Raw genomic sequence first — 11,551 nt, 5'->3', positions numbered from 1 at the left:
CCCTTCTCCGACCCCGCTCCAGGTCTTGCCCGAACTTCAGGGCTTCAGAACTCCTCCACCGTCCCGTGGAGAGACAGCCCTTCTACCTGACGCATGCCCTACCCGGGAAGAACCAATCGAAGACTATCCCACCCAGGGACCCCCCTTTTTTTTCTGGGACCCAGCGTTTCCGCCTCCGGGGCGCAGACTCCTCCCCCTAACCGTCCCAATTGTAATCCCTGGAAGAGCAGCCGGAAAAGCCTCCGCCTTCTCAGACCGGGATAGACGAGAAGCTGCTTTCTCCTCGCAGCCGGCTCCCTGAGCCCCAGGAACCGCCGCGGCGGTCGGCACCACCTGGGCCCAGCTCCAGGCGGGCGCGGCTTCAGCACCACGGACAGCGCCCCGCCCGCGGCCCTCCTGCCCGCGGCGCGCTCCAGCCAGTGTAAGCGAGGCAGAGAGCTATGCCCGCGGCATGGCCCGGCGCTGCGGCCCCGTGGCACTGCTCCTCGGCTTCGGCCTCCTCCAACTGTGCTCAGGTAAGGGAAAGACTGGCACTGGCCAGGTTCTCCTACCCCAGCCAACGGCCCAAGACTCGCCGCGTTCTGACTCACCCTTGCCAGGCCGGAAGGTGGAAGGAGGAATTCCCTAGAGGTGGGGGAGTCTGCTGGGGGGTTGGGGAAACCTCCCGGGGCTACAAGAGCACCTGGGAGACTGGACTGGGACGAGGACATACCTGAAGGAGTAAGTGAAGCAAGCAAGAGATGGAAACCTGGCCAGCGGTGGTAGAGAGGGTGCAGGCACCGAGAGAAAGGAGGCAGGGGGTCTCTTCAGGCTTTCTGGGCTGGCAGATGGGCCGGCTCTGAGGGCCCTAAGATGCCATCTGACTTTTTGTGAAACATTATCTCAAGAAAGGTACCTGGTCCAGCACCCCTGCCTAGGCTCCTCATAGTTTCCCATCCCCCACATTGGTCTCCAGATTCTGGTCACCCCACAGGGGCTGAGAAGGGGAGAGAACGGAACGGACTTTTCAACCCTCTTGTAGGGTGGGACTGGAGGCTTGGAAGGGAAGAAGCTCTGCCAGGCTGAAGATTAGGAAGGAATTCTCTGAGGGGGTAGGGAGGGGTGTGTTCCTGCAGAGTTGCAGAGGGGGATGGGTATGTGGAGGGTTGTGCAAAGGGGATGCACAACCGACTGAGCTTCCACACCTACAGGCCATCTCTGGGGGTGGGCTGCTGTGTGTGTGAAACCTGGGGCTAGATATATGCCTGACCCACAGCTTAGGCAACCCAGCTATTCCACTCCAACCCAGTGCCTTTAGGGAGAGGGAGGGATGGTGTCGTAACCACAGTCACGTGTCATTATGTGAGGCGCATAATGTCATTTGCACACATAAATGGTGAACAGGAACAGTTGTGTCCCACCATACACACCCTTTCTCCTCAATCAGTAGAAGAAAGGGTATGTGTGATGGAACACAAATAACTGTTCCCCTTCACCGCCCTGCCAAACCTCCCTTGAGTCATAGGTATTTGCTGGGGAAGCCATGGAAGCAGAAATGTCAAAGTGCCCTCTGAGACCCTGGGGGAAGAGCAGGTCTCCATGAATCCTTGCAGAGCACGTTCTTAGTCTGTGGGACTGTCTGGACTCCTTGGTCAGTGGTTTCAGAGAGGGGCTTTTCTATGAAGATGTTAATTTGGGGACTTCCTGAGGTTAATCTAAGCATTTTGCAGTATCCTTAGGGATGTAGGCAGATAGTGGTTGGGCCTGGATTGCCGCATTTGCCTGGGGAGGGTGGGATGCTGGGTAGGCCCTCCTTGCCTAACTTTCTTCCTGCCTTTCCCCTGCCCAGGGGTGTGGGGTACTGACACAGAGGAGCGGCTGGTGGAGCATCTCCTTGATCCTTCCCGCTACAACAAGCTTATCCGCCCAGCCACCAATGGCTCTGAGCTGGTGACAGTACAGCTCATGGTGTCACTGGCCCAGCTCATCAGTGTGGTGAGTGGGGGTGCCAGACTGTCTGCCCAGCTACTGAAGTCAGCCCCGACAACATGTGTTAACACTTGTATGCTTCCTCCTCTGGTGTTTCCAAGCTTGGGGAGGTGTGAGAGGGACGCTGGGTGGTGGCAGTGAGCCCACAGGCTGAGGGGCTTTCTCGGCAGCCTCTCTTCCTCCCTGCAGCATGAGCGGGAGCAGATCATGACCACCAATGTCTGGCTGACCCAGGTAAGCATAAGTGCTCTCTTCCACCCACATCCCTGCCTTCTCTTTCCTCCTTTTTCCCCATGTGCTTCTTTCTTAATCTCCTCAAAAGAGGCAGAAAGGTATAGAGTTTGGAGTCCTAAATAATTGGATTTGAATCTTGGCACTCACCAGCTGTGTGACCTTAAACATGTTAAACTCTCCAGGATTCCTTTTCTCATTTGTAAATGTAAATTCTTATACAGTACCTTGGCCTAGCTGTGCAAATTAAATGAGAAAGTACCGTATGAGCCACACTTGATGGGCAGAAAAGTCACTGTGGGAAGAGCCTGGCTTTTAAAAGCTCCCTCAAGCCATATGGACCCCCTCCTGTCAGTTTCCTTAACCTTGAGCCCCTCCCAGGGCAGAAATTGTTACTGCCTCCCTCTCTCATTTCCTAGGAGTGGGAAGATTATCGCCTCACCTGGAAGCCTGAGGAGTTTGACAATATGAAGAAAGTTCGGCTCCCTTCCAAACACATCTGGCTCCCAGATGTGGTCCTGTACAACAAGTAGGAGTAAAGGGAAGGTTGGGGAAGACCACCGGAGGGTTCGGGGGGGGAAGGGGTTATGGGGGAAATAAGAGAAATTCACTTATGCTGTGGGAGGGAAGGGACTTATAATAGACAGATAAGCAGTCACTACCTAGACAGACAGATGCAGACCAGTGAGGTACTGTGTGGACAGCCAAGGTGACTTGGGCCATGACTAGCCCACTCCCAGCCAGTTAGGACTCCCAGTATGTACTTGGTAATGTGGTGGGGATGCAGACAAGTATTGACAGCCCCCAGCGCCTCCACTGATTCAGGAACGGGCTTTCCTAGAAGCCTGGAAAGGACCAAAAAACTTTAAGGTCCCAGTTTCTCCTCCAGGTTCTATCCTGCCTCCTGCAATAGTCCATCTCATCTCTAAGGTACAAAGCCACCTTCCTCAACTGATGGGACCATGCCCTGTCCCCTTCCATTGCTTGGGGCCCCTCACTCTGGCCTCCCTGTCTCCCCCAACTTCTCTACCCTCATGAGGATCAACCAGCTTACACAATGTGTGACAAGTAGCAGATGTGTCCCCTCTCTCCACCCACCACCCCCTACTACCTGTGAGGGGTCACATGGGCCTTCTGACTAGGACACTTCTGGTCCCCAACTCCCTCCTCCCCCATATCGCCTTCTTGCTCAATTCCTGCTCCACCTCTCTATACTTCTGGTTACTCTCAGACCTGGGTTTCCCCTCCCCATGTCTCCCTTTGGTTTTGGAGCTGGGTTGATGGGTGTGGAGGAAGGAACGCTTAGACCAGGACTGACTGTGCCCATCCCTTGGCAGTGCTGATGGCATGTACGAGGTGTCCTTCTATTCCAATGCCGTGGTCTCCTATGACGGCAGCATCTTCTGGCTGCCGCCTGCCATCTACAAGAGCGCATGCAAGATTGAAGTAAAGCACTTCCCATTTGACCAGCAGAACTGCACCATGAAGTTCCGTTCGTGGACCTATGACCGCACGGAGATCGACCTCGTGCTCAAGAGTGATGTGGCCAGCCTGGACGACTTCACGCCTAGTGGTGAGTGGGACATCGTGGCGCTGCCGGGCCGGCGCAACGAGAACCCAGACGACTCCACGTATGTGGACATCACGTATGACTTCATCATTCGCCGCAAGCCACTCTTCTACACCATCAACCTCATCATCCCCTGCGTGCTCATCACCTCGCTGGCCATCCTCGTCTTCTACCTGCCGTCCGACTGCGGCGAGAAGATGACGCTGTGCATCTCCGTGCTGCTGGCGCTCACCGTCTTCCTGCTGCTCATCTCCAAGATCGTGCCGCCCACCTCCCTCGACGTGCCGCTCGTCGGCAAGTACCTCATGTTCACCATGGTGCTTGTCACCTTCTCCATCGTCACCAGCGTGTGCGTGCTCAACGTGCACCACCGCTCGCCCACCACGCACACCATGGCGCCCTGGGTGAAGGTCGTCTTCCTGGAGAAGCTGCCCGCGCTGCTCTTCATGCAGCAGCCGCGCCACCATTGCGCCCGCCAGCGCCTGCGCCTGCGGCGACGCCAGCGTGAGCGCGAGGGCGCCGGAGCCCTCTTCTTCCGCGAAGCCCCCGGGGCCGACTCCTGCACATGCTTCGTCAACCGCGCGTCGGTGCAGGGCTTGGCCGGGGCCTTTGGGGCTGAGCCTGCACTGGTAGGGGGCCCGGGGCGCTCCGGAGGGCCGTGTGGCTGCGGCCTCCAGGAGGCGGTGGACGGCGTGCGCTTCATCGCGGACCACATGCGGAGCGAGGACAACGACCAGAGCGTGAGTGCCGCGGGCTGGGCCCCTGGGCGTGAGAAACTTGGTCTGCCAGGGCCCGGGTATCTGGAAAGCAGCCGCGTTTCGTAGCCATGCAGAGCTAGAAGGAGTGCAGGAGAGGGAAATGTGAGTCAGGCCTGTGTTGTGGGCCTGGGCGCTGGCTAGGGCCCTTCTGGGTTGGCTTCCGGGAGATGACGCGGCCTAAACTGTAGTCGGTAGAGGATGACCTTGTGGCTCCCTGAGGTCTAGCATCCAGGGCAAAATGCCTGAGCTGGGGCATCCTTATACGGGCGGGAAGGCCTGAAACACGAGGAGGTCTTTTAGGGTTGGCAGCCAGCCTGTGGCCGTGACCCCGAGAGTCCCTCCCTGCTGCTTGCATGCCCACATCCACGTTGTTAACCTGCAATTCTTAACACAAGTGGAGATGAGTCCTGTGCACCCCACGGGCAGGAGGGGGCAAAATTGAGGACAGTAGGAGTGTGTGTGTGTGTGTGTGTGTGTGTGTGTGTGTGTGTGTGTGTGTCAGGGGAGGGGTGGTGTTGGTGGTGGGGTTAGGGAGTCCAGGAGCCTGCTTGTGGCGGAAAGGTTGGAGTCCAAATCAATATCCCTGCTTTTCTGTGTCCCAGGGGATGGCCTTCTGAAATATTTATGGAGATGGGGGTGGGTGCAGGAGAGGGCTCCTTGGCCCCTTCCCCAGGCTTTCTGCACACCCGGATTTTGGCTTCTTCTACAGAGTTCCCTGAGAGCTTCCTTGAGACTGAGCCAAGAGTTGGGGGGAGATATGATAGGTTGACATCCCCCCTACTTTGGGCGGGGGCTTGCCCCACCCTGTGGTCAGTTTCTGGCTACCTGGCTAGTTCCAGGGTGAGGCTCAGCTGTTGCCATGGTGACTGGCCAGGTTTCCTCTGGGACAGCTGCCGTTCCAGCTGGGGGATGAGGAAGGGCACTGCAGTGTGGGCTTCAGAGATCTGTTTCTCTGGACAGCAGATCAGCTGGAGCTGAAGCTTGGGCCAGGGAGCATCATACAGTCTGGATGGAAGAAGAGGTGGGCAAACACTGGAGGAGATGGGGCAGGAACCTTAGAGCCAGCTGAGGCCAAGTGGGAGATGCAGGGACTCAGCAGGCTGCCGTTACCGCCTCCGCCTCTCCTGCTGCAGTCACGCATGTATTGTGCATTTACTGAGCTGGGTGCTGAGGATGCGGTGACCTACTTGGATGCTTCACAGGCACCTCAAACTCACCATGTTCAAAACCGAGTGCTTGGTCTACATCCTCACCACCAACTTGCTCCTCCACCAACTTTTAGTATACGGCATCACTCTTCACTCAGTGGTTCACACTGAAACCCGGAGTGGTCCTTGACCCTGTGCTTTCTCACCTCCTTCTCTGTCCAAGTCATCAGAAATCCTGTCCTGTCATAACCTCGGCTTGATCCTTTTTTCAGCATCTTGATGCTAACCCTCGTTCTAGGACACCATCTGCTCTTGCCTGGTCTAGGACAGAAGAGTCTCCTAGTAGTCTCCCTGACTCAGCTCCTATGCTCCTGCCTCCAAATAGACACCATCTTCCTCTCAGCGCGTGCCTTTCCCTCCTTGCTCAGGTCACTGGCTTATCTTGTCTTAAGCAAGCGAAGCTCTTTCGTGGCTTCAGGACCTTTGCACATATGGGTCCCTCTGCTTGGGATGCCCTGCTCTTCTTCTTTTAAAAAATTATTACTATTATTAACTTGCACTCTACTATTTGAGAGTAAGTTGTAGATACTGTGATCCTTTATCCCAAATAATTCAGTGTGTCTCTCCTAAGAACAGGGACACTCTCTTGCATAACCCAGGTTTGGTGGTCGACTTCTGAAAGTTTAGCATCAATATCTTTATCTCATATACATTCCACATTTGAATTTTTCCAGTCGTCCCAGTGATGTCCTTCGTAGCATCACCCTCGACCCGCATCCTCGTCCAGGATCTCGAATTGCATTTAGTTGTCGTGTCTCTAGTTTCCTTCCATCAGGAGCAGTTCCTCCGCTTTGTCTGTCATGGCATTAACGGTTTTAAAGGGTCCAGGTCAGCTGAATGTCTCTCCTTTCGGGTTTGTCTGATTGTTTCTTTCTTCAACTTTTTCCTCACGCAGCTGGTTCCCTCTCACTCATCAGACCTTAGCTTAAATATCACCTCCCCTAAAAGGCTTTCCCAGACCACACTCCAAATGACAGCGCCTCCTCTTCTTCATCACAGTGCTTCGTTTCCCAGTGTGTAATTTTAAAATTTGCGCTTATTTTTGCTCTGCCCCTCCCTCAGTAGACTGTAAACCACTGGATGCGTGTCTGTTGCTCATTTGCATCCCCAGTGTGTAGCATGGTGCCAGGTATATAACAGGCACAGCTGCCTCACGAATGGGTTCTTCAGCTGCTGACTAAATAAAGATGCTCAGTGACTGTCTCTCCACCCCCTGAGCTGGCCGGGTTCCAGATAAACACGTGCATAAAGGCCCAGACTCAGGCTGGAGAGGAGCAGCTCGGAGGAGACGCTGGCCCATTGTGCAAGCCGTGTGACTGGCTCTCAGACCCACAGACAGGATTATCTTTTGACTGATGCGTTCACATCTGGGACCTGGTCCTTACCCTCTGGGGACTGTGGTGTGGTTGGATGGGGCTCAGCGTGTGATCATAAACAGAGCCAGGCCTGCTGAGGCAGCCATTTACTCAACGCTCTGTGTTCCAGATGTTGAGATTCAAAAGATGAATCGGGGTCCTTGTTGTTTGGGAGCCTGTAGCTTAGTAGGGGGACAGGCACACAAATGAAAACAATGCAGTACAGTAAAAATACTGGGATGGACATGTGTACACAGTGCAGAGGGAACCCAGAGCGGACAGTGGTTCATGCTGATCTGGGGGTCGAGGCAGCCCTCGGAGAAGGTGATGTTTGATTTGGGCTTTGAAGGATATGTAGGAGTGTACCAGGTAGAGAAAGGGAGCTCAGGATTTCTGGACACAGAGGAAACCCAAAGGCACAGAGGCATGGGAGGTGACACTGGGGTTTGGTAAGGCCATGTTACGGGGTGGGAGGAGGAGGAGATAGGCTCGTATTTGTCATGGGTGGGTCTTGATTCCAGACTTGGAAGTTTGGATGGGCCCTGAAGGCGGTGGGAGGGCCACTGGAGGCTTTTGCTAAGATCAGAGCCATGCTTTAGCAAGGCCATTCTGGGATCACTGTGGGGAGGAATGGGGTGTGCGTCTGTGTGGCGGGACCTGCTTATACTCGTTTGCCTCCCATCCTGCATCACGTGACCTGGGCCTCCTCCGTCTCCTCCATCCAGGTGAGTGAGGACTGGAAGTATGTCGCCATGGTGATCGACCGCCTCTTCCTCTGGATCTTTGTCTTTGTCTGTGTCTTTGGCACCATTGGCATGTTCCTGCAGCCTCTCTTCCAGAACTACACCAGCACCACCTTCCTCCACTCAGACCACTCAGCTCCCAGCTCCAAGTGAGGCCTTCCTCGTCTCCGTGCCCCCTCACCCCGCCACGCTCAGTTGCACAGTGGGGTTGGGTGGAGGACGGACGAGTGAGCTACCAGGAAGAGGGGCGCTGCCCCCACAGATCCATCCTTCTGCTTCATCTGGAGCCCCTCCTCCCCCACACCTCCATCCACACACAGCAGCTCCAACCTGGAGGCTGGGACCAGCTGCTTTCTGTTTTGGCTGCTCTCTCTTCTTGTACCAGCCCAGGCAACAGTGTTGATGGGGGAACATGCCTGCTGAGAAGCGGAAGACAGAGATGGCACAGCCATCCAGCCTGAGGAGTGATGGGCAAGGGGCCAGGAAGGGGCCAGGATCGTCTGCTGCCTCCAAGTCTTGGGAGAAGAGCAGTATAGGATGAGGGGTGACGAGCAGGCGCTCAGACCGCACCAGGCTGGCCTGACACGATGGTGGCTTGGAAGGGAGGGGAAGAGGAGATAGGCCCCCATGTGACCTGACACCTACTGCTGCTTGAGTGGACAGCAGCTGGACTGAGTGGGCCCCACAGCAGTTCAGGAAGCCTTCAGCGGTTCCTGCCTAGTGAGTTTAGCCTGGCCCCGCAGTCACAGACCCCTGGGGGAGGCTTCCAGCTCAATCCCACAGCCCCTTGCTTCTAAGGGGTCCAGAGAACTTCCCCAGATCCTCTTTACCCACTGGAAAATTCTGTACCTTCTAGACTTGCCTCTCCTTTCTTCTTAGGCTCAAGGTGTGTTGGGTAAGGCTGAGTATTAGGGGAGCTTCTGAGTTCTGAATCTTTGAGTGACCTGCTTGGAGTCTCAGGTCCAAATACTTGAACTCTGTGTGAAGTGCAAATTCATGGGCTTTTGGAACTGGAAGAACTTTGTACAGCCATGGATTCCAAAATGAGCCATGTTGGAGATGAAGAAACAGACCCACACGGTGAGACAAGCCCAGGTGGGTCCCTGGCCCTTCCTCCCTGCTCTGAGATCCATCTGTCCAGTGCTCTGTTTTTTCCCCACTTTGAACTGACTGGTTACTCGAAGGAAATGAACGAAGGATGTTAGCTTTAAGCCGATCCAGCCTTTGACCATAGCAGAGGTGAGGCGAACGGCTGGAGCTCTGCTACATCTGGGCCGTTCCACCCTGTCCTGTCTGTGGCTCCATCCTTCTGGCTGTCACCCTTCCTCTTCCCCCTCGCAACCAAACCTGAGCAGCTTTGAAGCAGAACCTGGAAAGGACAGGTCTGCTGCTGCCAGTGACTCCTCAGAAAGCACAGCCTCAGCTTCCTGTCCCATGTGTCCCTGGAAGCTGTACCCTGACTCTGCTCCCAGAGGCCAGCTGGAGGCCACTTGGCAGGATAGCCCAGGGAACAGACCTCTTAAGGGATCTCCTGTTTGCTTGTGGTACCAGCCTGGGCTCAATGCTGGGCCAGCAGATGGTGGGTTACAGAGGGGTCAGCCTGCCAAGTGCACCTGAGGGGCCTGACCTGACACAAGCCATTTTGTCCCTAGATCCCAGCTGGGACTCCTGCTCCTCTAGGCATGGCAGAGGTGGAGGAGACAGCACAGGCACAGAGTACAGGACAGGGACCCCAGAGTCTGGATTCAAGTCCCGGCTCTGCTAGTAACTCACCTGAGCCAGCTTGAGCAAGTCCCTTCACCTTGCTGAGCTTCCTTGCCTGTGAAACGTGGGTGGTAATGCCCCCTTCGTGAGGTTGCTGTGAGCACAAGGCAGTGCCTGTGAAAAGCCCAGCGCCGTACCTGCTGCAGAGTAGATGCTTCACGAATGCTGAGTCTGAGAGGCACTGGAGCTGGTGAGAATGGGGTCGCCTGACTGTCATGCCAGCCTCCCTTCCAGGCCCACTCTTCCCCTCTCTTCCCTGAGGAAAGCAAGCCTCCCTTATCAGGAAGAACTGGGGGAGCTGAGAGGAACATTACAGGGGACGCCCGAGGGAATCCCCTGGGTGGGCAGGCTTCTCTCTGGAGCCCCCTCGGCAGTTTTATTCCATTCCTGGGCTGAATCCTTACCCTGGCCCGACCTCCCTTCTGGGAGGTCGCCTTCTGGGTCAGCACCTCCGGACACAGAGCCTCCCTATGTGCTCAGGGACCCCGGGCTCTAGTCAGTTACTGGCTGTGGAAGGACATCATTGCGACAGGAAGCCAGCAGCTGCAGGAGACAGGCCTCAGCGCATTTCCCCTTCTGCCAGGATGGGCTCACGGACATCTTTTCTTGGTAGCAGGGAGAGTGTCTGCACCATGGAAACTTCCCCTCTTCTAGAGCAGATTGGAAGTTGCCTGTATTATGCCTGAACCCTCCTCAAACCCATGGTCCTGGAGAAAGCGTCTTGGAACCAGAAACAGCAACAGGAAAGGAGCCTCCCTCTGAAGGGTAGGATGTCGCCTGAGGCCCTCCCTCTTGGCTCTCCCAGGGCCTGGGCTACCCGGAGGCCCCAGCAGCCGCTGCTGTGGCTGCACTTGCTTTTAATATTTCCCATACGTGGCTGTTGTCCAAGTTAAGTCACTAAATGGTGCTGGGGCGATGGCAGAGAGCAGCTTGTCCAGCTCCTCAATGACCTGGTTAACATACAAGGAGACTGAGGCCTGGAGGTTGTCTGCTGTTTGAACTCTTATAAGAACTGGCTGTCCTGCATCTACACAATGAAGATGACAGACCTAGCTGAGATCTTCAGTAAGAAAGGGTCAATGTACACGAAAGGGTTACCTGGGCAGTGTCATACCTTCCATCTCTGTATGCAGCCCTTTGGGGACCATCACAGTAAGAAGTGAGGGCAGAGGTGAAGGAAAGGGGGCTCCACTGCCCAGGCAAGGTGTTACCACGTGTTGAGACAGTGTGAACCCTCAAGTGCTTTGGGGGAACCACAGTCTCTTCCACTCTTGGGTCCTGCATTCTCAGGGAAGCTCCCATGCCTCCTTTCCGTGGTGGGGCTGTATCTGCTGTATCTGCAGAGAATTGGGTGCCCAGCATTGAGCAAGGACTGGAGGAAGCTCCAGGTCTGGAGGAGGAGGCAGAGAGACTGGGTGGAAACCTGCAGCAAGGGTGTGGGAGTGGGAAGTGAGGAAACGATGGGGTCATCTCCGTCACAGACGGCAAGGCCACAGGTGATCTGAGAACTATTTTTGTCTGAAAAGAAGGCATGCACAGGCTCTCTGCTTTTGACAGGCGGTGTTGCAGTGGGAGGAAGGCAGCTTCCTGGCAGCGAGGTACAAATACTAGAACAGCTGGTACCAAGTTATTGAAAATGCAAGAGCAAACAAGACACAGCAGCCCCAGGTGGTGTGTTCTGCCGAGGAAGGCTACGGCAGAGGAAGGGCAAGCCCATTTCCTAATGGTCCTGAAGCCGGCGGAAGAGGAAACAGGGAGGGCTCTTTGGGTGATGTGGCGGCCTTGGGCTGTCTGTATCCCAGTGTTAGCTTCCGTTACTAAGGGTCTGCCCCGCGCCAGGTCCTCAGCATGCGCTCTTTATTCCTCACGATAATCCTAGGGGAAGGGGCCTCCATTTACACAACAGAAATGCAGCTCAGAGAGACCAAATGACAGCTCGTGAGTAGTGCTGGGC

At 55.6% G+C, this 11,551-nt stretch overlaps 1 protein-coding gene across 1 annotated transcript; it reads left to right on the top strand.

Annotated features, from left to right (window-relative positions):
- CHRNB2 (cholinergic receptor nicotinic beta 2 subunit) lies at positions 1 to 11,551 on the top strand. The gene is made up of 6 exons (XM_032264918.1): positions 1 to 515; positions 1,829 to 1,974; positions 2,158 to 2,202; positions 2,619 to 2,728; positions 3,537 to 4,509; positions 7,816 to 11,551. The coding sequence occupies exons 1-6, from the start codon at positions 452 to 454 to the stop codon at positions 7,984 to 7,986; spliced, it is 1,509 nt and encodes a 502-aa protein (XP_032120809.1). The 5' UTR covers positions 1 to 451; the 3' UTR covers positions 7,987 to 11,551.

Source organism: Sapajus apella, unplaced genomic scaffold, assembly GCF_009761245.1.
Source record: "Sapajus apella isolate SASKATOON/1434 unplaced genomic scaffold, GSC_monkey_1.0 scaffold148, whole genome shotgun sequence".
NCBI lineage: Eukaryota > Metazoa > Chordata > Mammalia > Primates > Cebidae > Sapajus > Sapajus apella.
The sequence above is the reverse complement of the archived record's forward strand: the minus strand, read 5'-3'. Positions and strand labels throughout refer to the sequence as shown.